The sequence below is a fragment of the Dendrobates tinctorius genome, unplaced genomic scaffold (genome assembly GCF_039654945.1).
Source record: "Dendrobates tinctorius isolate UK_male_01 unplaced genomic scaffold, ASM3965494v1 ptg000059l, whole genome shotgun sequence".
Taxonomy (NCBI): Eukaryota; Metazoa; Chordata; class Amphibia; order Anura; family Dendrobatidae; genus Dendrobates; species Dendrobates tinctorius.
Window position 1 is genome coordinate 24606549 of NW_027361727.1, and position 27895 is coordinate 24634443.

At 44.0% G+C, this 27895-nt stretch overlaps 1 protein-coding gene across 7 annotated transcripts in view; it reads left to right on the forward strand.

Annotated features, from left to right (window-relative positions):
• LRRC4C (leucine rich repeat containing 4C) overlaps nucleotides 1-27895 on the forward strand; it is a 1128588-nt gene that overhangs the window by 838077 nt on the left and 262616 nt on the right. For 5 of the 7 annotated variants that reach the window (XM_073578594.1, XM_073578592.1, XM_073578591.1 and 2 more), the window contains 2 exons: nucleotides 10533-10595; nucleotides 14399-26971. In XM_073578594.1, the coding sequence (XP_073434695.1) occupies nucleotides 20340-22721 (2382 nt within the window). In that variant the 5' untranslated portion in view covers nucleotides 10533-10595; nucleotides 14399-20339 and the 3' untranslated portion in view covers nucleotides 22722-26971. Of the gene's footprint in view, nucleotides 1-10532; nucleotides 10596-14398; nucleotides 26972-27895 lie in introns of those variants that run through there. The other 2 variants (XM_073578595.1, XM_073578596.1) reach the window with 1 other exon arrangement.

Sequence of the window (27895 nt, forward strand, 5' to 3'; positions counted from 1 at the left end):
TCCTGCAGCAAAACAACCCCACAACATGATGCTGCCTCCCCCGTGTTTCGTATTAGGTATGGTGTTCTTAAGCTTCCAAGTTTCTCCCTTTTTTCTCCAAACATAACAAGTTCAATTTTAGTTTCATAAAACCACAGGTCTCCAAAAAATGAAGATCTTTGTTCCTGTGTGCATTTGCAAACATTTATCTGGCTTTTCTGTTTCTTTTGGATTAATGGCTTCTGCCTGGCAGAGTGACCTTTCAGCCCATGTTGATACCATACTCGCTTCACAGGGGATATTGAGACAAACATACCAGCTTCCGACTTCATCTTCACAAGGTCTTTTGTTTTTGTCCTTGGGTTGATATGCACATGTCGGACCAAAGCACGTTCATCTCTGGGACACAGAACCCGTCTCCTTCCTGAGCGGTATGATGACTGGACATTCCCATCTTGTTTGTACTTGCATATAATTGTTTGTACAGATGAATGAAGCAGCTTCAGGTAACTTGAAATTGTACCCAAGGATGAGCCAGACTTGTGCAAGTTCACAATTCTCTTCCTGACATCTTGGCTGATTTCTTTAGACTTTCCCATGATGCTACACAAAGAAGCAGTGTGTTTCAGGTGTGCATTAAAATACATCCACAGATGTGTCTCTAATTAACTCAGATGTGGCCAAAAACCAATCAGCAGCTTCCAAACACATGACATCATCATATGGGCAGTTCAGAATTGTTTAAAGGCATAGTCATCTTAGGAAATGTAAACTTTTGACTTTGCAGTAAGTAATAAAAATGTCTTAAAACATTCTCTCTCTCTCATAATTCTGGCATTTGGTAAATATTAATAATCCTAATTAAAACTGGAAAGGTTTTTTCTGATTTCATGTCAGATATTGAGAAAAACGAACAGATGTCTTTTTATATAGTGGATGGAAACCTCTAGTTTCAACTGTATCTAACTATAACTATAACTATCATCTATCTATCTATGAGCTCGACGACTTGAGCTGTGCATATTAACACAAAAAAGTATTATGGGTTTTTACTATGTACACATTATGCCAATTTTTTTTATTTAACTGTATATTCAAGGCACAGTTTTAACTATTTTTCTTTGGTGCTGGAGAACAACTGCTTATGGAATATTGAATAGTATTGATAGCTATTTGACATGAAAGCCAAGCCAGTGCATACTCCGTGTTAGGCATCAGGTTTCTGCATCTGCTCTGCAGGAATCCAGACCCTTACATTCTGTGGTCTCCTGCTGTTTATCTACCGCAGAGGAGATTGCCTTGCAGAAAATCTCTCCAGGGGCTAAGTCCCTTTGTCCTCCTACTGAGCATGCTCATGAGACGACGATTTCCCATTGGAGATCAGGAGTCATGTGCTCAGGTCCTGCTCCAGATCTCATTGGTCCATCTCGGAGATCTGGAAGCTTCCGGAAGGTCCCGGCTGCTATAAAAAGCGCGCATGGCCGTTCCGCCATGCGCTAGTATAGTCTCTAGATGCTGCTGTGTGTATGAGGATGGATGCATGATTCTGGTGAATGATTCATTTGAAACCCCTTCCCTCTGATATTACGTATGTGGACAGGGACTAAGCTTAGAGTCAGCGCCAGAGTGCCACTACTACATCATCCACAGTTGCTAGCGTCCAACATTGCGCTTGCGTTCTAGCTTTGTCGTCTAGCGGCAGTGTCCTATGCCGCGCTGCAGTTGCAGCCCTCCTTGGCGTCCGCAGTTGCGACGTCGCACACACGGTATGCCTAGACGGACGCAGTTCCACTGTCTCTGGCTCTGCTCCTGTGACCAGATACCGTGTGTGCATTTACTCTGAGTACTGTGACTCCAACTGGCTCAGCCTTATTGCATTGGTCTTTGTTGGCACCTCTGTGACTTAACAGAGATTGCTCTGCGCACCTGGGTGACGTTTAACCCACGTGCGCATTTCCGCCATATTGCTTGCCTGCCACCACTTAGCAGCAGTCATATCATCTTCTGCACGGTGGACCCTGAGCGGCGAACGCACTTTATTATTATTTTTATTTAGTGCGTTCCGCCATTCCTAACACTCCGCGCAGCACAGCCAGACTGCTGTCTACCCTGGAGCCCGCAGACTTTCTATCCTGGAGACCGCAGACTGTCTGCCCTGGAGCTTGCAGACTGTCTACCCTGGAGCCCGCATACTGTCTACCCTGGAGCCCGCAGACTGTCTACCCTGGAGCCCGCAGACTGTCTGCCCTGGAGCCCGCAGACTGTCTACCCAGGAGCCCGCAGACTGTCTACCCTGGAGCCCGCAGACTGTCTACCCTGGAGCCCGCAGACTGCCCTAGAGCCTGCAGACTGTCTACCCTGTCTACCCTGGAAGTCTCCTTGTACACTTATCTCTAACACATAAGTGGGGAGCTGAAACCTTTTCTAGTTTTTACTTGTTTTACTCTGTAGACCTGCAGCCGGTCCCGGTGTCTTCTCTCTGCTCTGCTACCGAACACTTAAATGACTTTCCCTATACATATAAATATACAGGGACCTGTTACTCAAGTGGTTCAAGCCTGGGAATCCTGCCTTTGACTAGTCACCTGGTCCTCATTAGCTGTTTTCTCTGGGCGAGGATTGACCACAGTGAGGACCCTTTTTAACCCTGTGATGACCAGTCTCTTTTATTTAAGCCTCTTTTGTACATTTCCGGGCGTCTTCTTTTCATCTGATACCAGTAACGTGGAGCTCGCTGAATTATTCCAAACTCTAGATCAAGTGAGTAGAAAAAATACCATATAAAAACATGCCTGAACTATAATTGCACGCTTCTAGAATATCGCTTCAATGTATTTCCTTAACTCCGCTCTCCTCATTTGGATGGGTAGTGAAGTGCGGAGTAATATGTTGAATTAAGTGGAGAGCTAAATGAAGCAATTAATTCCATTCTCTCCAAGACAATAAAGGGACCCGGCAGAATCCAGAACAGCAACATACTGACCTCTTCTGGGATTCTAAAGTGATAAGACCAGGAGTTAAAGAGGATTCAACACTGTGCTTCTTACTCCTTTGAAGTAGTATCAGGGGACGCAGTGACACGAGATATCAGAAATATAGAGAGAGCTATTACCGCTTGTTAGTTATGCCTCTTAATCCATTGCTTGCCAGAGCTGGAATACTGTCTATTGATTTGAGTTGCTGTACTCCAGATCCACAGCTTATTTTGAGGCTCTTTAAGTACTTGGAGTGAATTAATGAATCATCACCCGGGAATGGGATCACATACATGTGAAGATCAGTGTCGCACTATTGTGCGTCAGCCGTGTGACTGTGTGTGAAGATGTAGCGTTCTTATTGATTCAAAGTTCTTCATGTTGTCCATGCTTCATAATAGATCTTGGTGCAATGTTACGGAAAATATTAAATTTAAAGTGTAATGCCAGTACTGGCCACTTGGTGTGCTGTCCAAAATGAGCATTTAGCAACTGTGAACCCGAGTCTCCTCTATGGTACAGAGAAATACCTGAATAACACTATATATATATATATATATATATATATACTGTATATATATATATATACACAAATTCAGACTAACATACCAAATAGCTGGGTGAAGAGAACCAGAAAATGGAATAAAAAATGCAATCTTTATTTAATCCCTTAAAAACAACATGGAATGAAATACAATTATAACTGAGTGAAAGACAGAGTGCCCAAAAAAGGGGGGGGGAAGTGCACTGTCCTATAAAGCCATTTATTAAGAAAAAGCTGGAAGATGTGGGACTTCAGCAAACAATATACACATATTTCAAGGTCTAGTGACCTCTCTTTTAATTATGCCTCAGCCCACCTACTGTAATAGTTTTCATAGGTACTCCTGGCTCTATCTCAAATACTGTATATGAGCTGTTAATTGTATAAAGGAGCCTGGAGTAGATATGTGTAATTGACCTCATAGTCCCACTATACCCTGCAAGGGCATTAAATAGGCACAATCATACTAGTCATGCTCCCCGGAAGAAGCAGAAGGCGAAACGTACATCGGGGTGAGGAGGGACATTGGTGCCTGTCCACATAGCTGTGCTCCATTCAGCTACCCTGGTAATGTGTTCACTCATTGTACTTAATCCATTCATTTGATGTCTGTATTCACAGAGTAGTATGAATACGTTTATATAATGGCCTTGGCCACCTATCAAGTGGGGGAAAGACATTTTTGTGGTAATAACATGATTTTTTTTATTTTCACAATTCAATGTTATAAACCACTGTGAAGCCCCTGGGGGCTGGAGGTGCTCACCAAACATATAAGTTTCCTCAGGGGTCTGGTTTCCAAAATGTTGTCACTTGTGGGGGTTTCCCCTGTTTAGGCACATCAGGAGCTCTCCAAATGCAGCACGGCATCTACTAATTATTTCAGCAAATTTTTCACTCAAAAAGTGAAATGGTGCTCCTTATAAAGCGCTGCCATGCACCCTAACAGTAGTTGTCCCCCACATATGAGGTATCAGCATGCTCAGGAGAAATTGCACAACAACTTTTGAGATCCATTTTTTTCATCACATTCTTGTGAAAATAAAAAGAAAAGTTGGTTCGAAAGTAAAATTTTTCTGAAAAAAAGTTAATTGTTAATTTTTTTTCCTTCAACATTCTGAAAATTCCTGTGAAGCACCTGAAGTGTTAATAATATTCTTGAATGTGGTTTTGGGCAACTTGAGGGGTGCAGTTTTTAGAATGATGTCACATTTGGGTATTTTTTGTCATATAGGCCCCTCAAAAGTCACTTCACTAGTGATTTGGCCCCTTTTGTAAAATTTTTTTTTTTTTTTTTTTAAATGAGAAATCGCTGGTCAACTTTTAACCCTTATAACTTCCTAACCAAAAAAAAAAAAGGTATGTTTCAAAAATTGTGCTGAACTCAAGTACACATGTGGGAAATGTTATTTATTTAGTAATTTACGTGACATAACTTTCGGGCTTAATAATTAAACCTTTGAAAATTGCAAAATTTTCAACATTTTCACCAAATTTCCATTTTTTCCACAAATAAACGGCGTTTATTAAAAGCAAGTCCTATTGAATACATTTTACCGCTATCATGAAGTACAATATGTCAGAGGAAAAAAATCTCAAAATCAGTGGTATCCGTTGTAGCGTTCCAAAGTTAGGACCTCAAAAATTGACACTGGTCAGTATTGAAAAATTTTGCTTGGTCAGGAAGGTGAAAACAGGCATGGGGGCTGAAGGGGTTACCATGTCATGTAAAATGTCACCTCCTCCAAAATAAGTGTTTATTTATTGATAGGGTGAAAGCATTTTGGCGCATTTTCGAATATTCAGCTTCCGCCTCAGAAAAATAAGTTAAAGAGAGTCTCGTTCAACACATGAAAAATGCATGTACCTGCTTAGGCGCTGGGTAAAAATAGAAGCATATGTTTGTGCTGAAAGCTACAATAAAATCCTCCGCTGCCATCGCGCTACATATTAATCAGCAGCGGAGCCCGCAGTCCACGAATGCGCTGCTGGTCTGGGGCCAATTTATAAAGTGTATCTAATCGCTAAAGTGCAAACGTTTCTAAAAATGTTGCAAGTTTTGGAAGACTGTGAAGGCATTAACTTTGAGGGGCGGCGAAGAAGTTCTGGACGTTCTTCCATGGCTTCTTATTGAATATTAATTACTAGATGGTGGCCCGATTCTAACGCATCGGGTATTCTAGAATATGGCCAGCGGGAGACCGACGTTAAAAGATGGTCCAGGACGATCCACCACAATCGGCGATCTCACAGCGGGGGTCTGGTCGCTGCTGCGTGTCACACTGAGGCTATGTACCCACGATTCAGAAATGCTGCGGAAATTTCCACAACTCCCGCCGCGGGAAAAAGGCATGCGAATTCGCATGCGTTTTCCCGTGGAAAACACGCAGTTTTCATGCGATTTTCGCGTGCAGAATTCAAGCGCATTCCAAGTGATTTGAAGCATCGCTTGGAATGTGATTGACAGGCTGGTCACACTTGACAAGCATAATGTTTGACAATTGTGATCAACCTTTTACTATTGAGGCCGCCTATGCAGTAAAAGATAGAATGTAAAAAATAATTAATTAAAAAAAAAAACTTATTCTCACCTTCCGACGGCCCCGATCTCCTCTCCAAGCTCCCGGCATCTTCCGGTCCCAGTAATGCTTAGCGCGAAGGGCCGGAGATGACGTCACTCTCGCGAGAGCGTGACGTCATCAGCGGTCTTTTGCGCAAAGCATTACTGGGACCGGAAGATGCCGGGTGCGTGGTGAGAGGAAGGAAAGAGTCCGGGGGCCGTCGGAAGGTGAGTATGTAACTATTTTTTATTTTAATTCTATTTTTTACAGGTTTATGGTACCAAGGGCCTGAAGAAGAGTCTCCTCTCCTCTGGACCCTGGGTACCATCCGCACATTGAGCGCTGCGCCGGTGATCTCCCGGCTGCTTCGCCGCTGACCTCCGTGCGGCAGATGACCCGCGTCAACCGTCGGGAGATCAGTGGCTAGCGCCGCAGATCTTTCGACGGTAGCGGTGGCGTGCGTCGTTCGAATGCCACACAAATTCGTGGCCGGACTGCGCCTGTCGCTGATTGGTCGCAGCCGGCCAGGCACGACCACTCAGTGACGCGGGATTTCCATTACAGACAGACAGAATTAGACGACTATATAGTAGATTAGTAATCTTCAGTACTAATGTGAAATGGCTGATAACATAGGACAATAACTTGCATTCAGTGGAATAGTAAAGGGAGATATGAAGGTTTAGGTTTGCACTGAAAAATCACCGGTTCTTGTAGAAATACTATTAGTTGTATGGGGATGTCTGAGACATTGAGATGAGGGCACGACATGGGCGCTGAGTCCTAAGAAGCAGGAAATTCCTTATTCTGGGTCAACCACTGATTCACATGTAGTGTTTCCTCTCGGGCTCCTCCTCCAGAAAGCATTATACAGTCCGGTGCCCCTGCTGCTGCAGAACCTCATAATTCACCTCAGCTGCTGCAGAACCTCATAATTCACCTCAGCTGCTGCAGAACCTCAAAATACACCTCCGCTGCTGCAGAACCTCATACTATACCTCAGCTACTGCAGAACATCATAATGCACCTCAACTGCTGTAGAACATCATAATACACCTCCGCTGCTGCAGAACATCATAATACACCTCAGCTGCTGCAGAACCTCATAATACACCTCAGCTGCTGTAGAACATCATAATACACCTCAGCTGCTGGAGAACCTCATAATGCACCTCAGCTGCTGCAGAACATCATAATGCACATCAACTGCTGCAGAACCTAAAAATACACCTCAGCTGCTGCAGAACATCATAATGCACCTCAGCTGCTGTAGAACATCATAATACACACCTCAGCTGCTGCAGAACATCATAATGCACCTCAACTGCTGTAGAACATCATAATACACCTCAGCTGCTGCAACACATCATAATGCACCTCAGCTGCTGCAGAACCTCATAGTACACCTCAGCTGCTGCAAAACATCATAATACACCTCAGCTGCTGCAGAATATCATAATACACCTCAGCTGCTGCAGAATCTCATAATACACCTCAGCTGCTGCAGAACATCATAATACACCTCAGCTGCTGCAAAACATCATAATACACCTCAGCTGCTGCAGAATCTCATAATACACCTCAGCTGCTGCAGAACATCATAATGCACACCTCAGCTGCTGCAGAACCTCATCATGCACACCTTAGCTGCCGCAAAACCTCATAATACACCTCAGCTGCTGCAGAACCTCATAATATGACCTTAAAATTCATGAGTTTCACTTTTTGTATTGAAAAACTGAAATAAATTAACTTTTTGAAATTCTAATTTAGTGAAAAGCACCTGTATTGTAGTGGTAATTACACCTTAGTCCCCATTGTTTCCTGCCCAGACGTCGGGTATTTGCCTGTTTCTCCATAGTGACATTATCCTCCCTGCTCTCCCCACATGTAGGGTTCGACCTTCACCCCGTGCATTATTTTTCTCCTGGTGTCCCCTTTGACACAGAGCTGTGTACTCTGGTCTTTATCATTCCCCCTGTACTTGAGAACTCGGTGCAATAAGCCCGATGGGTCTGAGAAGTTACTGGAGAACAATAATGTCGAGTTCACCAAGGCACTGGATGGTCAGAGAAGAAAGTAATGATCCCCTTGATCTTCCTTTATTTCAGGAGTTGGGTGACATCGTGTCGTGAATCTGAGACTTTCCAAGTGTTTAATTAAAAGTTGACATTGCTGTAATCTGAGTTTGGGATTAGATGATATTTTTGCATTTCAGCTGCATTCCCTGAATACATAATGAATTTCCTTTCCAGTTTCTCTTCGCAGCATGTGAAGTATTTATTGTTGTTGCCATCTTTTGACGATACATTGATAAGCTATGCCATACAATCCTCGTAGAGGTGGCCAGATAGGTGCGCACGTGCAATAGTCCATTGTGTTATGTGAGCTCTGAGTGTTACCAACCTCACTTGCTCTGCAATTTTCAGTGGTCCAAGAGAACTTCATTGGGGTTCTTTTCTCATGGTAGAAGCGATGGGATCCACGCCTATCTCTGGAATGGAACCCTGTTGAACATTCCATGGAGATGAATGGAGAAAGCATATATGGAATCTATAAAAACTCGGCTAAGTGCTTTGCCTTTCATTTTTTTATTAAAAGAAGGCCAGGGAGAGAACAAGAGAGAAACATGGTGCAATGACTTCAAGATATGTTCATAGCCCCAGGTTGGTGCTAACCCACAGCGGAGAAGCTCACCTTAGAAGTTCCTGGGAAATTTGGGTTCTGGTACCCAACCAAACTTTAGTCCAAAGTTTGGTTCGGGTACCAGAACTGTATCCAAATTTGAACCTCACTGAAATCAGTGGAGACCCGAGCTTTGGAGCCGTAAAAAATCTCTCTCTTGACTCTTGAACTGTAAAACGGACATCCAGGAGAAGTACGTTTTCGGAATTCAGGACCGGACACTAAGTGTCCAATAGGCACCCCATACTTCACAGTTTGGGTTCACTCATCTCTATATCTAAGTGACTGGAATCAGCTGCAGGAGGGTTTGTGATTAGAGATGAGCGAACCCAAACTGTTTAAGTTTGGGGTTTCTATTGGTCATCCAGTGTCCAGTGCGGAACTCTGTACACAGATTTCTCCAAGAAGTCCATTTTAGAGTGCCGATGCTGGAGAGAGTCTTTTGCAGCCCTCTAGCCCTTACTAGGACCATTTTACAGTACCAAAGTCTGGGTTTCACTCAGCTTCTAATTAGTTCTGGATCTGGTAACCAAACCCAAATTTGGACTACAGTTTGACCGAACCCGATGAAGTCGAACATCCACATAGCTCATCCCTATTTGTGATGTCTTGTCATTCATGCAAAAACTTAACATGAAGTCCAGAAAAGATACTTAGCTTTGGGCTCTTCTGGTTGGAGAAGTCCAGATAGAAAACAAAGACTTCCCCAACCAGAAGCTTCCAAGTCTCAAGGGTCGGTATTTATTTCCATACTTCATCATCGTTTTGCATTAGCTCTCAATGGAGAGCAGAGAACGTGTTATTCAAATCCATAAAGCATCTATGATTCCTTTTATTATTTTTTCTTGCTTTTTGAAGAGCCCAAGATTGTGCTGTCCATCTAAAGAGCATGAAAATGTGAGGGGCTTGCCATGCAAGAAAAAAGCTGGCAATGATGTGGTCTATCACTCCTCACTTTGAAAGTGGACCAGCTCCAAAAAAAAGTCCCTCTCAGTCCCATTGGACCAAAAGGTCACAGCAAAAGTGTTTAGTTGTCTTTCTTTGCTGAAACCATCCACCTCGGTGGCCTCCACAGTGGAACCTAGAGCACATTTTAGGAAGAGAGTCAAAGGGTTTTGGATCGTGATAGCCCCTAATATTCCTTCTAGACCACTCACGAGAGAACCCATAAGGGAACCACATGCTGGGTGGTCTTTATGACCTAAAAGAAATGAACATGCAGGTGACAAAAAGAATACATTTGTCGGGACGTTTGAATGAGCGTTCCAAGCCAAAAGACTATAGGGGTGTGTGCCGAAAATAATTATAGTGGAAGTTCATGAAAATATGGTTTCACTCAAGTGGGATCCCTCACCTGGAGAGTTCAGGATCCCTGGGTCAAAACTCCAGGATAGAAGGTGCCCCGAGCTTGTTGGTTACACCCAGGGTGCACCAAACATCCTAATCAGCAAATGTGATTAAACTTTAGTTTGGGCAGAATGAAGGTAGCAATTAGGAGAGCAGAAGTGCAATTTTTATAGGGGCTATATTCCCCGACAACGCTGTGCGCTTAGTTTATATTCTCGGTTTGGATTGACATAAAAGCCCAAAGCAAGAAAGAAAACAAACTAAGATAAAGGAAAAGGGGAGTCATTCTGCCTGGTAAAGATGCTCTTTTTCCGCACAGATGATTCAGCCTTCTATCATATCCTTCCCCATCAATGTTTGTGGGTTGAGTTATCTGAAAACATCTTGGTTTTAATCACTCCGTTCCATGTTGCATTCTGATTTATCTCTTTTTTTTTTCAGGAGCTTATGCATAATCGATTCAGAACGTATCTACATACAGTCAGCGCCACTTAATCCCACTAGGTAAGGAATGCTAATGATACAGTGTGACTAAGTGCTGTCCTTAGGAAATGCAGTGTGTTGTCAATGATGTATTACCAGGATACATGTTATAGTATGAATACGAAAAAGCAAATCATTCTAAAGACCCGATGGGCAGAGAGATCATAGAAGACCAGGTGACTGTTATAGGGCCCTTGGAAAGAGAGACCAAAGACGTCCAATCAGCAACTTTTACCGTACTTGCCCCTAGAAATTGCACTGATGCCAAGTAATGATAATAAACTGAATAATAGCGCTTAATGCCAGTCTGCTGCAGCAAAAGCCAGCAAGTTATTGTTTTGTATTAGGAAAGGCATTTTATAAAGACTTAAGTATTAGTTTATCCCTTTTTAAAGTACTGGTGTGGCATATCTTGAGCAGTTTTGGGCACCAATCCATTAAAGAAGCACTCTTCCCATCAAAGGTTTTATTCTCTTAATATATTGCAGTCTTCATGTTATTTAGCACTGTTTACTTACAATTGCTCATTTTGCCTTTCTGCCCAGCTAATTCTTTTTTTTTCCAGCTCTATGTAGAAACAAGAAGTCTCTTGTCCCTGCAGAAATCATTCCCCTCTTCACCTCCTGACCCCGCTGCCCCCTTCTCCTCCTGCGATTGACTTTTGCAGAGACTGATGACTCATGCAGGGAAAATTAACCTCCTGTTTCTACATAGAGCTTAGAAGTATTTAGCTTTTCTGTTTTAAATCACATGATGTCATAGACCTCATAGAAAAGAGAAGAATTAGCTGGGTAGAAAGGCAAAATGAGCAATTGTAAGTACACAGTGTTGTATAATATGATGACTGCAATATATTAAGGGGATGAAACTTTGATGGGAGGGGGAGGAGGAGAAGGAGGAGCAGTAGGAGAAGGAGGAGGAGAAGGAGGAGGAGGAAAAGAAGGAGGAGAAGGAGAAGGAGGAGGAAAAGAAGGAGGAGAAGGAGGAGAAGGAGGAGTGGTAATTAAAAAAAGATATCAGGGAGCCAGTAAGAGTGTAAAGAAAGACGACCAAAATATAACAAGATAGTGAAGATTTCAGTTACTAAAATGTTACAAAACTACAGCAAATATAGTTACCCTAGAGAAGAAAAGGCTGCATGGATAAGATGAATGTTTGTACTTATGAAAGTGGTTCCAATTTAAAATAAATAAAACAAATAAGCTATCGCTATCTGTATGATTACTTACCGGAAACAGGAAGTAATTTTTCCATTCTTTTTTTTTGCCTTTTCCTGGACAAAACCCAAAATGTTGATAAAATTCCAGAATGTAATGTAAGAAATGTGCAATCATTTGTGCTGAGGTCATAAGCAGATCCTGCGCGTTTCGAATGTATCTATTAGCTGAATTTTTTTTAAGTCTAAAAGGTTGCACTAAACAAATTGTATTCTTTTTATGACCCTCCAACCACTGTATGCAAAATGAGTGGAAAATCAGCACTGTACCTTACCATTCTACCCTACATGTTACCAATATCTACAGATGAGCAACAGTACAAAATGCACCGAGTCCTAGAAACATTTTTTATTAGCGCTGTAATAAGAATTACAATCTGTAATTGAAATTGAGGATAATTGCCCCTTCTTTGCTCTGATATTACTAGATAATCTTCCATGATGTGAAGACCTTCGCTTGTTATGAACATGCTGATTGACAATCCCATGAAATGGGCTGTAGATGTGAGTGGGTTCCTCTGGGGCGTACACAGGAATTGGTCACATAGTTAGAACCTCCCCTTTTGAACGTTTCAAAATAGCCTCTAAGCATCATAATTGTTGTGCAGGCAAGATCATCCTGTCCTACTAGTGCCGTTGTGTTGGGGTTGACTGTAGGACAGGAGGAGAAGCTGCTGTTCCCTAGGAGTACAGCCAACAATGTTTTGAAGCAATGCCAGCAGGAACCCCATGCTCTCCTTTGAGATAATCTTGAATATGACCTGGTGTGTCCCCAGCTACGTGTCAGAAATGCCTCAAGCTCTGTGGCTCCTCTTTTGATTTTTCATCTATAGGATTAGCATCGATGAATGAGTTCCATGATGCGTGTCTTGATGGACACCTCCTTTTGTTTTGCTTTTTTTCTGGTTGGTGATCACAAACTGAATTGGTGTCGAACTCGCCTACCATCGGGCCCATCTGTCTTCTAGGCTAATATCATGAACATCACAAAAGAGTTAAACATTTTTGAAATAATTGGCCCAAAATTACTTGCAGATATGTGAGTAATGTTTCTTTCGAGACGTACTTGACATTACAGAGTGGGAGAAGATAATACTAGGGACAATTTGTGGGCTGCTATGTGGGTGTCCTTTGTTTAGAAGATGTTTCCTGATGACTACTGGAATAAAACACAAAAGTTTGACAAATGTGGAGGAAATCTATACTTTTGAATGGCTAGTAGATTAAAAACCGCTCTATAAAGCCCTCAAAATTGTGGGAGTGGGATCCCCTTGTGTTCTGATTCAGGAAGCACGGAAAACACAAGTTCGTGACTATGGGAATTAGTTCTAGTGAAGTGCACCAAGTTGGTGTAGGGAGACTTATAGGCCATGAAAGATAGAGGAAGAGAGGATGGTAGCTCAAATATCACCTATTGGGGATGGCAATCCTAAAAGACCATATGGAGTTTCTGGTTTAGCTTTTTGTCCTAGGTCATTTGCCACATCCATTACAGGGTTCATATTGACTTTTCGGATTGCGACTTTCAATACTTAGCACTACAGTTCCTATCTTCTAGCTCTCCGATGAGGCTACTTGCATATTTACATTTCCGGTGGAGCATTGCATGACTTATAAGTCCCCCTACGCCAACTTTGTGCTCTCTACAAGGAGAAATGTTGGTGGTGATTGCGAACAAACCTTCCGCAATAGAGCAGCTTTGTGGACCTTTTCATGAAATAGGCGAGTTCCAACAGGTCTAAATCTCAGGCGGCAAATTATGTTACATTATTGATTTGATATCCTCCTTATCTATTATTTTTGCATGATTTTCTGCAATATTTACATTATTTGGACCTTTTTTTCGTTTTTTATTTTTTGTTTTTATTCATTTCCTGTATATGGTTCTTTATAGATTTTATTATTTTATGTTTATTTTTGCTTGTTTTTTATTGTTCATGTGTGTTTTAACTAATGAACCCTGTGGATCTTTAAGGACCCACTCGTTACATCTTCACATCATTCAGGCCAAGTCTAAGAACGCATAGAGCGTTCTAAACGTGTTTGGTTTGTCCATTGTCATTTTTTTGTTCCCCATATTCCCAGTCACACCTATACCTGGTGTGTGACCGTGTGCCTTCATACTTTTTACCTATCTAAATAAAGTCAACATCATTTTGCGAATGTTGATACGGGAAGCTGGATCCTTCCTTCCTCATATTCTTACCAAACGCCTAACAGCAGTGTGATCCTGTACTTCTCTCCACCGGGATTCATCCGGGTTCATTCCTGAGGGTTAACTGGCTATTTCTATTTTTACCAATTAGAACCCCTGTTAGAGGTCTCCCACCCAGCCAGCCAGTTATGCTTCTTTTCACTCATGAGTGGCAAACAGCTTGAAACAGGTGTCTGCAAATGGAGCTTCTGGTTTGGCTTCTTATGCTAGGTTATGTGGCACACGGCAAGGCCCTTTGAAGGGTCAATATTGACTTTTTGGATAGCTACAGTATCTCATATGGGTGACACTAAAGACTGTCGCTGTTCTCTTTTTCTTTGAAGAGGCTACTTGAAACCGTAAATCACTGACTTTGCAAAATCTATGGTAATGCCTTCTTCTTCCTGTGCCTAGTTACAACTTGAAGAGCAGCTCTGAAGTAGAAACTGGAGTTCCACAAAGTCAACTGGAACAGGAACATTTGTGAGCATGCAAGTGCTAATAATTGCGAGAAGACTCTGTCACCCTAACATAGGAGCATGGCTTCACTATGAATCACAAATCAGAGCCATGGGATGAAGGGCTGACAATCACTTCCTTCCATTGGTTCAAATGACACCCCCCCGCTGAGCAGGCGGTCTGTGATGCAACCACCTCTTGGGATGTGGTCAGTATGAATATGTGTAGTGAGTGTGACGCTTTTCTGTCCTTTTGTAATTAGTCCCAGACTTTGCAGAGCCATGTTTGAGATGTTTTAGTGACAGGTGTAGGTTCTATTGATATGGGAAACACATTTTCGGCATCATGGCGCAGTGCAGAGCACAATGAATGCACTTACATTGCTGTGTGACCTGCCCATTAGACCAGAATTAATATTGGCCTGGTGGATAAAGTTGTATATGTGATGTCTAATATGTATAGAAAGTTAAATTTGTGATAGGAAATAGAGTGTTAATATCTCTCACCTGGGACCTACAGGGGGGCAGATATCCTAAAGATCAGGAATCTCATATTTTTTGCATTATTTCACTGTGCATACAGTATTTCAATAGTTTTCTCCCCCCCAAAAAAAAAAATCTAATTTATTCTCTAACAATTCCAATTTGGAGTAATTAATAAAATGTAACTTTTATTTATGCTATTACTAAAACTTCAAAATAATATAAGAGGTGAATAAAAATGATCTCTCAGCATGCCCTCAAGTAATTTTGAAATGTAGCGGATAATATCTGATTTGAATTATATCAAAATCTCAAATATTGTACCCAGTCAAAGTGCATAATGGTGTATTCTAGCACGAAGAGAGAATTAAATATTTCTATTGTCATTGGTTATTAAACTGATAAATTTGACATTATTCTCCAATTAATCAGGAGTGAGACCTTTTGAGTGAGTAAATTCTTTTTGTTCTCTGCACCGTTTAAATCACAGAGTTATTGGATTATTACTCCCCTGTATCTATCATATTGACCGCTATATCTATATCCTAAATCTTATGGCTCTGCTGGAGGTTTTGCCCTATGCATTTCCCCAATTGTTTGTTCCTGCTATGAATCATCAGGGGCTGCCAGCTTCAGCTACACGATTATTGAGTTATATGAGACTCATGGTAGATGTGTGGTAATATATAGGCAGGGTTCTTGGACGCAACCATCACATATTTTTTGGTACCTGATCTGCGTCTTATTTATCGGTCCCCATCTGAAATCACCTGGGTGGGGGGGAAGGCGGGAGATGCTGGTACTTAGTAAAAGCAGGTTGTTGCTTAGTCATTTTTCAGTGCTGAGAGATACAACAGGCTGTAAGGACTGTGCCATTTTCGAAAAGGAATGCTCCCTATTGCAAGATCTCCACCTTTCCTTTAACAATAGGTCTGGTAACTTTCTTTTGTTTTTCCTTTTTATTTTTATGGGACTGTATATACTGTATTGTCTTGTCCCCTTTGTAGCATCTTTTGTATATTTTTTTATAAGCACGGTCTAATTGTTGGATTGAATATCTAAAATGTAATAGCTTTGTTCCTTTTGCTCTGTAAACCACACCACTGAAGCCTCAACGTTACCATTAACGACCATCAAATTGACCTATAATAAACGATTGCTGGTGGCAGCTAGATTTCCTTAGTTTTTTGGAGCTTGGAGGTGAGACGATGACCATACCGAAGCATATTCATGTGTTGTTGGATTCTCCCTGGACGGTTGCTGGTCAAGTGTGGAAGAACCAGACATAAAGCGCTCAATAACCTGCCTAGTAGCAATAGGAGTCATCGTCTCGTCCATCAATCATTATGGGACAACTTCTTGATCTCCCTCACGCATTTTAGAAGGGCATTAGAAAAAAAAGAAACATTGATGACAACTTCTAGCTTAGTAGGAGTATGACCATTAAGACCCCCACAAATCTGCAGATTGCTTTACTTGGCTTTTTGTGGTAGAGAACGAATGGCGCCCCTCTTATAAGGATCTTCGGTTGGTGAGACCCCAACTGTTCTTCGAAAGGGTGATATCTTCTTCTAAGTGAAATACTCCTTTAAGTGTCTGCTTGAACATTTTGCCGGGTTTTGTGGCTAGGCGGCAGAAAAAGAAATAGAAAATGATTATTAATATCCAGTTATTAACGTTATCTCGCATGCTTATGGCAATGTCACAGTTGTAAATTGGTGCCGGGGACGCTGCCATTTTTCATAGTGCACCGGGTAATCTGTGAATACTGATAGGGGGATTTCAGTGAAAAGTTATTTTTAACTCAGTATTTGACAAACTAATGGTGCACAGAATCCCAGTCATTACTCCCCAGGAAAACAATGGCTGCACTGACCGGGAAAAGATTTGTTTTCTTATTTAATATTAATACTATTCCGTAATTTGCTACAAAGTCATATTGCCCTTGCATACGTTTTAAATCATCCCCGGGGAAGAGTCTACACTGCGCTCAATGTAACTGATTATTGCATCCAGCCCATCAATTGTAACCACCACGACTCGTCTCGAAAAGTTTGCAAAGCGTGGTGCGACTGTAGGGGGGTGTACAGAACACTGGCGCTTCGGGGTCTCGGTGGAATTGGGCCCATATAATATATGATGACAGCAATGCTATAAATGTTGCAGACTTCACGTTACAACTCTGGGAGGGCTACAGGCAAGTGATTACTAATTAAGTGGAGAGGAGTCAATCGAATGTATGTATACGTTTCAAAAAGTCACGAATTCTAACAATTTGCATATTGCCTAAAATGGTGCTGCCATTTTACACAATGCATGCGAAGGTCTTAGCCAGGATAAACGCACGTGACCTCAGGCGCGGTTGGGTGGGCTTCCCATTAACGTCTTGCTTCTATAGCAGTCAGGAAGGATTATCATAGCCCGTATAAAAGTCGTGCAGGGAATGCAGCAGCCAATTAGCAGTGAATCTGGGCAGTGAGAGGACATCTCTAGCCACTGCGACTTTTCTAAACTTATATTTCATCATTATTTCACAAGACCATTAGCCACATGGAGCAGACTATGATCCTATCTCTTGTATTGAAATATCTAATGAGCATGTGAAAATGTCTTTGGGAAGGGAAGTGGAGCAGAGTCTACTGTATATAGGTGTGTCAATTGTCATTCTACAGGAGGAGGAATAGGTGAGCTGTGACATCACCTATTGTGAATGCTGGATCCTGTGCTAACTACTGTATATACAGGTGTATTGAGTAACTGTGCAAGAGAAGGAGGAGGTGTGCTATGATATCACATATTGTGAATGATGAATCAAGTGTTAGCTCGCTGCCTCGGAGTAATCCTTGACGCTGATCTCTCCTTCAAACCACATATCCAAGCCCTTTCCACTTCCTGCTGACTTCAACTCAAAAATATTTCACGAATCTGTTCATTCCTCACCCAAGAATCTGCAAAAACCCTAGTCCATGCCCTCATCATCTCTCGCCTTGACTACTGCAACCTCATGCTCTGTGGCCTCCCCTCAAACACTCTCGCACCCCTCCAATCTATTCTAAACTCTGCTGCCCGACTAATCCACCTGTCCCCCCCGCTATTCCCCAGCTTCTCCCCTCTGTCAATCCCTTCACTGGCTCCCAATTGCCCAGAGACTCCGTTACAAAACCCTAACCATGACATACCAAGCCATCCACAACCTGTCTCCTCCATACATCTGTGACCTCGTCTCCCGGTACTTTCCCGCACGCAACCTTCGATCCTCACAAGATCTCCTTCTCTACTCCCCTCTTATCTCCTCTTCCCACAATCGCATACAAGATTTTCCCATCACCCATGACAGCACCACATGAGAGAGGGATCCGCCCCGCCAGGACAGGAACCTACTGAAACATAAGGGGCGGCACCTCTCCCCCGCTTCAGTTGGGTTCCTGTCCTGGAAAGGAATCCCTCTGACAGCGGCGGCGCCTGTCAGGATGAAAGACCCAGGGCCATCCCGGCGTTTAAATTGCAGGGCTTACTTACCTGCGACGCCGGCCGTCGGCAGCTGGTAGCGCAGTCCCCGGGGTGTTGCCTGATCCGGGCCCCGGGTTCGTGTGGGCACGTCCTGATGTCCTCCCTTCGGAGGTTCCTCCACGTGCAGCCCTCCCCCTGCGCGCGCCCGTCCTTCATCTGCTTGCAGGGGAAGCCGGGGGCGGAGATCGGCGTCCGACGTCAGCGGCGCAGAGGATTCTGGGAGCGTGACCGCTGACGTCATCGGGACGCGACGATCATGGCGCCGGGCGCGACGCCGGCCAGGAGAAGCGGCTGGCGGTCGCGGGGGGAGGGGTAATGAGGGGCACTCACTTTAAAGAAGGAGCAGAAGCAGCTGCAGGGGTGACAATGGCGTCTCAGGAGGATCGCTCACCGTCCCCATTGTCTCTGCCCCCTTCACAAGCTTCGGGTCGCAAGAGCCGCTCGAGCGGCAAAAGCAGCAGCCGTCCAAGTCACCGATCGAGGGATTCCTCGAGGTCAAAAGATCGCAGAACGCACGCTCCTTCGCAGCCCCAGAGCCCGGTATCGGTCTTTCCTGGGTGGTGAGTGATCTCCGTGAAAGTAGACAATGTTGTAATAGGGCTTCCTATGTCTTTTCCTTTTTTTAGGGAGGCAAAAAAGCTACATGCAAAAAGAAAAATAAAGTATGTGCCATATGCCACAGCCCTTTAGCAAAGGACTACCAAAAGGACTTATGTGTCAGCTGTATCCAGCGGACTATGGCTGAAGAGGCACCGAGCCTGGCAACAAACCTCAGATCAATAATTAAGTCGGAGGTACAGGGCTCACTTAAAAAATTATTAAAAAAGAAAAGTAAGAGTAGGAAAGCCTCCCCGAGTTCCTCGTCAGGCTCCTCCTCTTCGGAGTACCAAGTTGAGCGCGGGTCATCTTCATCCTCAGACAGTGATACGGGGGGCAGACCTTGCTTTCCCGTGGAAGATACGGACGCCCTCCTTAAAGCCATCAGGTCCACTATGGGCCTACAGGAGGAGAAAGTAGAGAGATCACTGGAGGATGTGATGTTTGGCGGCCTACAAGAAAGGAAAAAGCGTACCTTCCCGGTCAATGACAAAATTCAGGCCCTAATCGAGAGAGAGTGGAAGAAACCGGAGAAGTCAGGTAGCCTTCCCTCCTCTTCAAAGCGAAGATACCCCTTTGAGGCTAAGGACACGGACATCTGGGACAAAGTCCCAAAGATTGACGCCGCAGTGTCTAGGTCTTCCAAGAAGTCGGCCCTGCCCCTGGAGGATTCAGGGGTTTTGAGAGATCCCTTGGATAAAAAAGCGGACTCATACCTAAGGCACACTTGGGAGGCAGCGGCAGGGGGTCTGAAACCAGCAATAGCCGGCACCTGCACAGCCCGGTCATTAATGGTCTGGTTGCAACAACTGGAAGAAAAATTGGTCTCCAAAATGCCAAGGGAGAAAATTTTAGGTGAAATGTACCTACTACACGGAGCTGCCGCCTTCTTGGCAGACACCTACGCCGACTCGATGAGGTTAACAGCAAGAGCAGCGGGGCTGTCGAACGCCGCAAGACGGGCGTTATGGCTCAAAGGCTGCCCTGGGGACATTCAATCTAAGGCAAAATTATGCTCATTACCATGTGATGGGCAGTTCTTGTTTGGAAAAGACCTGGATGACATCCTAGAAAAAGCCGGTGATAAAAAGAAGGGCTTCCCCAGGTTCATGGGTGATCAAAGGAGACCGCCCTTTCGGAGGGGAAGGTTCAATCGAGGCCGTCCCCCGGGAGAACGGAAAAGGTGGGACGACAAGAGGAAGAAAGAGCCAGGGTTTATGTTTGGGGGAAATACCTCAACCGCCAAAAAATCCCCGCAATGACACCAGCCCTCCTGTGGGGGGAATATTGAGGCTCTTTTCCCAAGAATGGGAGAAAATATCGGCCAACAATTGGATCATAAAAATTATAAAGAATGGCCTAAAAATCCCCTTCTTCCAGTATCCAAGAGCTTCATTTGTGGTGACCCCCGTCAGGAAGGAACCAGGAGAGCAATCAGCCTTAGAAACAGAAATCTTAGGGCTATTGGAGAAACAAGTTCTGGTAGAGGTCCCGGAAGATCAAGAAAGAAGGGGGTTCTATTCTCCCCTCTTCCTAATAAAAAAACCCGACCTTTCCTTCAGAACGATAATAAATCTCAGGCGCCTCAATCAATGGATCAAGAACCAAACATTCAAAATGGAATCAGTGACTTCGGCCATAAAGCTGTTACACCACAACTGCTTCATGGCCGTAATCGATTTGAAGGATGCCTATTACCATATCCCGATGCACCAAGAGTACCAAAAATACCTGAGGGTAGCCCTATACATCCAGGGCGACCTCAGGCATTTTCAATTCACAGCTCTTCCGTTTGGCATCTCCATAGCGCCAAGGATTTTTACAAAAGTAATAGCGGAAATGACAGCTTTCCTTCGAATCCACAATGTGATTATGGTGCCTTACTTGGACGATTTTCTGGTCATTGGCAATTCAGAACATCACTGCGCACATCAGGTAGAGAAGATAACAGAGACCCTGCAAAGACTGGGTTGGATGGTAAACTTAAAAAAATCAAAACTTCAACCCCTAAGGAAACAAACGTTTCTAGGTTTCGTCTTGGACTCCGACCGTCAAGTTTGTCTCTTGCCAGAGAAAAAACTAGAGAAGGTGAGAGAAATGACCCTTACGGCAATACAGCATCCTCACATGACCCTAAGAAGGGCAATGTTCCTGTTGGGCACGCTAACAGCCTGTATCCCAGCGGTCAACTGGGCACAGTATCATACCCGACAACTGCAGGCGGAAATCTTGTCAGCCCAGAGACGATTGAAAGGGCGTTTAGAAGGGAAGCTGGAACTTTCCGAAAGGGTGAAAGACTCTCTCACTTGGTGGCTAGACGACACAAATTTAACAGGGGGAATTTTGTGGCACAGGCCCGTGTCCGATGTAATATTGACGGACGCAAGCTCCTCGGGATGGGGGGCACACCTGAGAGAACATATGGCCCAAGGGTCCTGGAGTCACATAGAGCAGAAAGCTTCCTCCAACTTAAGAGAGTTGAGAGCGATAAACAGGGCCCTAGAGGCATTCATTCCCAGATTACAGGGTCAAAACGTCCGAATTATGTCAGACAACAGGGTGGCAGTGGCGTATGTCAACCACCAGGGAGGGACAAGGTCAAACTCCCTAATGGACGAAGCCAAAAGAATCTTCCTCAAAGCAGAGCAACACCTAGCCTCCCTGACAGCCCTGCATATCAAAGGGACAGAAAATGTTCAAGCCGACTTTTTAAGCCGCAACAAGTTAAAACAGGGAGAGTGGGCCTTGAATCGTGTAATATTCCAGAAGATAGTACAGTTATGGGGACAGCCAGTAATCGACCTCTTTGCCACCAAAAGCAACCGGCAAGTGAGAAGGTTCTGCTCATTAAACCCAGGGGAAAACCCGTGGGCAGTGGACGCTCTACAAATCCCGTGGCTGTTCAACCTGAGCTATGCCTTTCCCCCAGTAGCGTTAATCCCGGCAGTAGTAAAAAAGATAAGAGACGAGCAAGCCAGAGTAATCCTCATAGCCCCGTTCTGGCCGAAAAGACCGTGGTTTTCTCTACTACAAATGATGTCTCTCTCGGACCCGTGGGTACTGCCAAAGATTCCAGATTTGTTAGCTCAGGGGCCGATATTCCACAAACAAGTCAAGGGGCTCCATCTGACGGCGTGGAATTTGAGAGGTCACTTTTGAGAGATAAAGGGTTTTCCCCGGGGTTGGTGACTACTCTAATGAAAAGTAGAAAACCAATAACAACCAACATATATGGCAGAACGTGGAAAAAATTCCTACAATTCCTGGGAAAACCGTTAGGTCAAGAACCCCCAATCGAGTCCATCTTGGAGTTCTTGCAGGCAGGCCTACAGCTAGGCCTGGCGGTTAATACCCTCAAAGTGCAGGTTTCAGCGCTGGGTGCATTATACAATTGCAATATAGCGGCAAACAGATGGGTAGCCAGGTTTATAAAATCTTGCCACAGATCTAGGCCAGTTTCCTTACCAAAAATAGCTCCATGGGATCTAAATCTGGTGCTGGAAGCCCTCACGAAAGAGCCGTTTGAACCCATACAGCAGATTTCAACTAAAAATCTCACTCTAAAAACCATCATTTTGGTAGCTCTAACGTCGGCACGTAGAGTTAGTGACTTACAGGCCCTTTCAGTCAACCCACCATATACCCAGATATACCAGGATAGGGTGGTTATGAGAACAGACCCTGCTTAGTTGCCGAAAGTAGTAACTAACTTTCACCGAAACCAATAGATTGTCCTCCCTTCCTTTTGCGAGAATCCAAAAAACCCATAGCCTAGATGTTAAAAGAACCCTAGTAGAGTATATGTCTATAACCAGCCAGTGGAGGAGGTCCCAGTCCCTATTTGTAGCCTTCCAGGGTGCTAGGAAAGGTTATGGAGTGTCAAAGGGGACTATTGCCCGATGGATTAGGGAGGCCATTAGTGTAGCCTATTCAGCTAGTGGCGTCCCGGTTCCTGACGGCATCAAGGCTCATTCCACTAGAGCCGTGGCGACCTCCTGGGCTGAGAAAGCAGAGGTATCAATAGAGCAAATTTGTAAGGCCGCTACCTGGGCCTCACCCTCAACTTTCTTTAGACACTATAGACTAAATCTGTCCTCCTCTGCTGACTTGACCTTTGGTAGAAGGGTGCTGCAAGCGGTGGTCCCTCCCTAAGGTGTTCGAAGTCTCCAGAATCTCTCATGTGGTGCTGTCATGGGTGAAGGGAAAACCACCATGGTTACTTACCGGTAGCCAGTTTTTCCGGAACCCATGACAGCACCCGTACATTCCCCTTTTTCACCGTTTGGGTGTGCACAATAGTCGGGTGTATTTGTGTGATGTGGTGTTGGATAAAAATGTAACTAACCGGGGAGTCCTCTCAAATGCTCTGTAATTCAACTGAAGCGGGGGAGAGGTGCCGCCCCTTATGTTTCAGTAGGTTCCTGTCCTGGCGGGGCGGATCCCTCTCTCATGTGGTGCTGTCATGGGTTCCGGAAAAACCGGCTACCGGTAAGTAACCATGGTGGTTTCTCTCGCGCATCACCCCTACTCTGGAACTCTCTACCACAACATATCAGACTCTCACCTACCATCGAAACCTTAAAAAAAAGCCTGAAGACCCACCTCTTCCGACAAGCCTACAACCTGCAGTAACCACCGATCGACCAAACCGCTGCACGACCAGCTCTACCCTCGCCTACTGTATTATCACCCATCCCTTGTAGATTCTGAGCCCTCGCGGGCAGGGTCCTCTCTCCTCCTGTACCAGTTATGACTTGTATTGTTTAAGATTATTGTACTTGTTTTTATGTATACTCCTCCTTACATGTAAAGCGCCATGGAATAAATGGCGCTATAACAATAAATAATAATAATAATAATAATAATAATAATAATCTACTGCCTGTACAGGTGTTATCAGTCATTGTACAGGAGGAGGTGAGCTGTGACATTACCAATTGTGAATGGTGGATCCTGTGTAATCTACTGCATTTAGAGGTGTTATCAGTCATTCTACAGGAGGAGGTGAACTGTGACATAATTTATTATCAATGATAGTTCTCATATTGTGTACTGTATATACAAGGTGTTATCACTGAACAGGAGGAAGAGGAGGTGGTTTGTGACATCATATACTGTGAATGGTGGATCCCCTGTTATCTACTGCATATAGAGGTGTTATCACTTATGAGTCATTGTACAGGAGGGGGAAGAGGTGAGCTGTGATATCAAATGTTGTGAATGGTAGATCTTGTGTTATCTACTGTATATAGAGTTATTATCATTCATTGTACAGGAGGAGGAGGAGGTGAGATGTGATATCACCTATTGTGAATAGTGGATCCTGTGTTATCTACAGTATATAGAGGTGTTATTAGTCATTCTACAGGAGGAGGAGGTGTGTTATGAATGGGTCACCGAGGAGGATGGCAGGAACAGGCTAAGCCACCAGAAGACCAGAGAGGTTGGTAACTAAGCGGATTGCAGACACCTGATCCCATCTGCACAACTAGCAGTAGCCGTGGAGTGTTCCTACAATGCCCTAGATGCTTCGTCACAGCCGAAGGACTAACTAAGCTTAAAGACAGAAAGATGAAATCTAAACTGCCCTGCAGCAGATTCCCAAAGGAATAGATAGCCCCCAAACATATATTGTCGGTGAGACAAGATGAGACACAAACACAGGCAGAAAACAGACTGAGCAAACGGTGGGACCCAAGCTGTCTAGACAGGACAGGATAGAAAAGATACTGTCTACAATCACGCACAAAACCCTGAAAAAGTCCAACACTTCTGATATACGAAAAAACCTGAGATCACACGATCTCACCCCCACTAGATCAGCACTCTGGTATAAACTGGCAGCAAAGCAAAAATATACTAACATAGCAGAGGACTGAACAAGCTGCAACATATGAAGCAGGGCCCAGTACTGCCTCCAGCAGGGAGCACGCTGAACCCTAGCAGCAAAACAGAATGCAAGAAAAGACACAACCAGATTAGATACAAAGGATTAGAAAAAGAATCACTTAGCTGAACCATGCAGATAAGGCAGGGCACAAAAGAGCTCCAAATGCACACAGAGGAAATTACCAGCAACCTCCAAGAGCAGCCAGCTCCATTATATGCTCCCAGCCAGTAATCCCAGGTTTCCAATTATCGTCGTCAGGTGGGGAACTTCCATCCACCGGGCCAGCTCCACTACTCTCAGCAACCACCAGAGGGAGCTTCGGCTCAGAACTCCGAGCAAGAGAATTCACTACAGAGGTGAGCTGTGACATGACCTATTGTGAATGGTGGATCCTGTGTTATCTGCTGTACATAGAGGTGTTATCAGTCATTGTACAGGAGGAGGTGAGCTGTGACATCACCTATTGTGAATGGTGCATCCTGTTTTTATCTACTGTGAAAATTGTTTACCTACCATAGTATGAAAAACAATATCGCCTTTTTTTTAAAAGCACAAAATCCTGATAACAATAATTAATTCTCTAATTACACATTTCCTTTAAAAGCCAACAAGGCATTTTTTGAAGATAAATATCTTGTTTCAGCCCTTGCCTGACAGTCGTCATACAATACAATCTCTGTCAACTCTGTGCAATCAATTCCTCGTGTTATTATAATGAAAAGACAAAATCCTTCTTTCTATCAAGTCTGTTGTTGACACAAAATAAACTTACAATGATGCATTGCTATGAAGGGAACAAAAAAACCTGCAGATAATGTTGGTTTATCGTGATGAAGTAATTGGCAGGAGATTGAATAATGGATGATATTGTTTAATTTAGAGATTGGCCTCCAGTAAGATTAATTAGCCTTGTACAGATTGTGGAGCATAAATATGGAGCTCCCAAATTGGCCAGCTTGTCATTAGAACGTGGAATCCACATGGCAGACCACTGAGCTCTGACACCCGAGGCCCGCAATGTTTGTGTCTGCTAATTAGAGTTGCGGTTGTTACTACATACCGTAATCACAGAGATAAGGAGGGCGAGTTGTTTAATAGGCCAAGATGCAGGAATACATCTGTCATCTCCTCTTATACATCTGCACAAAATTCGGACTTCGTGAATAACATTTACGTCTAATATTCGAACCACGTGTCAAGAAAGTCAACTTTTGTTGCTGGGTGGCGTCATCCAGTGATCGATACAACAATGGATGAGGTCAAGTTTTGGGTTGGAACTTCAGAGAGTCAGTTCCTAAACAGTAGAAAACCTATTTAGCCAACAGCTAATCTCCCTGACCCCCCATGCACATGCACCATCAGCGCAGCAGAGCAACCAACTCTTCTGGATATAGAGAATGGTGCAGACATCTTCTATTTTCTCTAAGAAAAGGCATAATGAAATCAAGCTTCCTGATCCTTCTCTCCTTGATAGGTGCCATAGGTGTCCGTAAAATCCTCCTACATTAGATGGATAGCCTGGTCTGTTTAGGAGGCCCTCCAGCAGTAGATGAATAGCCTAGTCTGTCTAGGAGACCCTTCTACATTAGATAGAGAGCCTAAAATGTCTAGGAGACCTTCCTACATTAGATGAATATCCTGGTCTGTCTAGGAGACCCTCCAACATTAGATGGATAGCCTGGTCTGTCCAGGAAACCATTTGACATTAGAGAGATAGCCTGCTATGTCTAGGTGACCCTTCTACATTAGATTTATAGATTGGTCTGTCTAGGAAACCCTACTACATTAGATGGCTAACTTGGGCTATCTTGGAGACCTTCCTACATTATATGCATAGCCTGGATATCTGAGAGACCCTCCTACATTAGATGGATTGCCTAGACTGTCTAGGAGACTATTCTACATTAGATGGACAGCCTGGTGTGTCTAGAACCGCCTACATTAGATGCACAGCATGGTCTGTCTAGGAAACCATCCTACATTAGGTAGATATCCTGCTCTGTCTTGGAGATCCTACTAAATTAGATGGATAATCTGGGCTGTCTAGGAGACCCTTCTACATTATATGGATAGCCTAGTCTGTCTTAGAGACTCTCTTACATTAGATGAACAGCCTGGTCTGTCTAAGAGAACCTCCAACATTAGGTGGATAGCCTGATCTGTCTAGAAGAGCCTCCGACATTAGGTGGATAGCATGGTCTGTCTAGGAGAACCTCTGACATTAAGTGGATAGCCTGATCTGTCTAGGAGAACCTCCGACATTAGGTGGATAGCCTGGTCTGTCTAGGAGAACCTCCAACATTAGGTGGATAGCCTGGTCTGTCTAGGAGAACCTCTGACATTAGGTGGATAGCCTGGTCTGTCTAGGAGAACCTCCGACATTAGGTGAATAGCCTGGTCTGTCTAGGAGAACCTCCAATATTAGGTGGATAGCCTGATCTGTCTAGGAGAACCTCTGACATTAGGATAGTCTGGTCTGTCTAGGAGAACTTGCTACATTAGATGGATAGCCTGGTCTGTCTAGGAGAACCTCCGACATTAGGTGGAATAGCCTGGTCTGTCTAGGAGAACCTCTGACATTAAGTGGATAGCCTGGTCTGTCAAGGAGAACCTCCGACATTAGGTGGATAGCCTGGTTTGTCTAGGAGAACCTCCGACATTAGGTGGATAGCCTGGTCTGACTAGGAGAACCTCTGACATTAGGTGGATAGCCTGGTCTGTCTAGGAGAACCTCTGACATTAGGTGAATAGCCTGGTCTGTCTAGGAGAACCTGGGACATTAGGTGGATAGTCTGGTCTGTCTAGGAGAACTTGCTACATTAGATGGATAGCCTGGTCTGTCTAGGAGAACTTCCTACATTAGGTGGATAGCCTGGTCTGTTTAGGAGAGCTTGCTACATTAGATGGATAGCCTGGTCTGTCTAGGAGAATCTCCGACATTAGGTGGATAGCCATGTCTGTCTAGGAGAACCT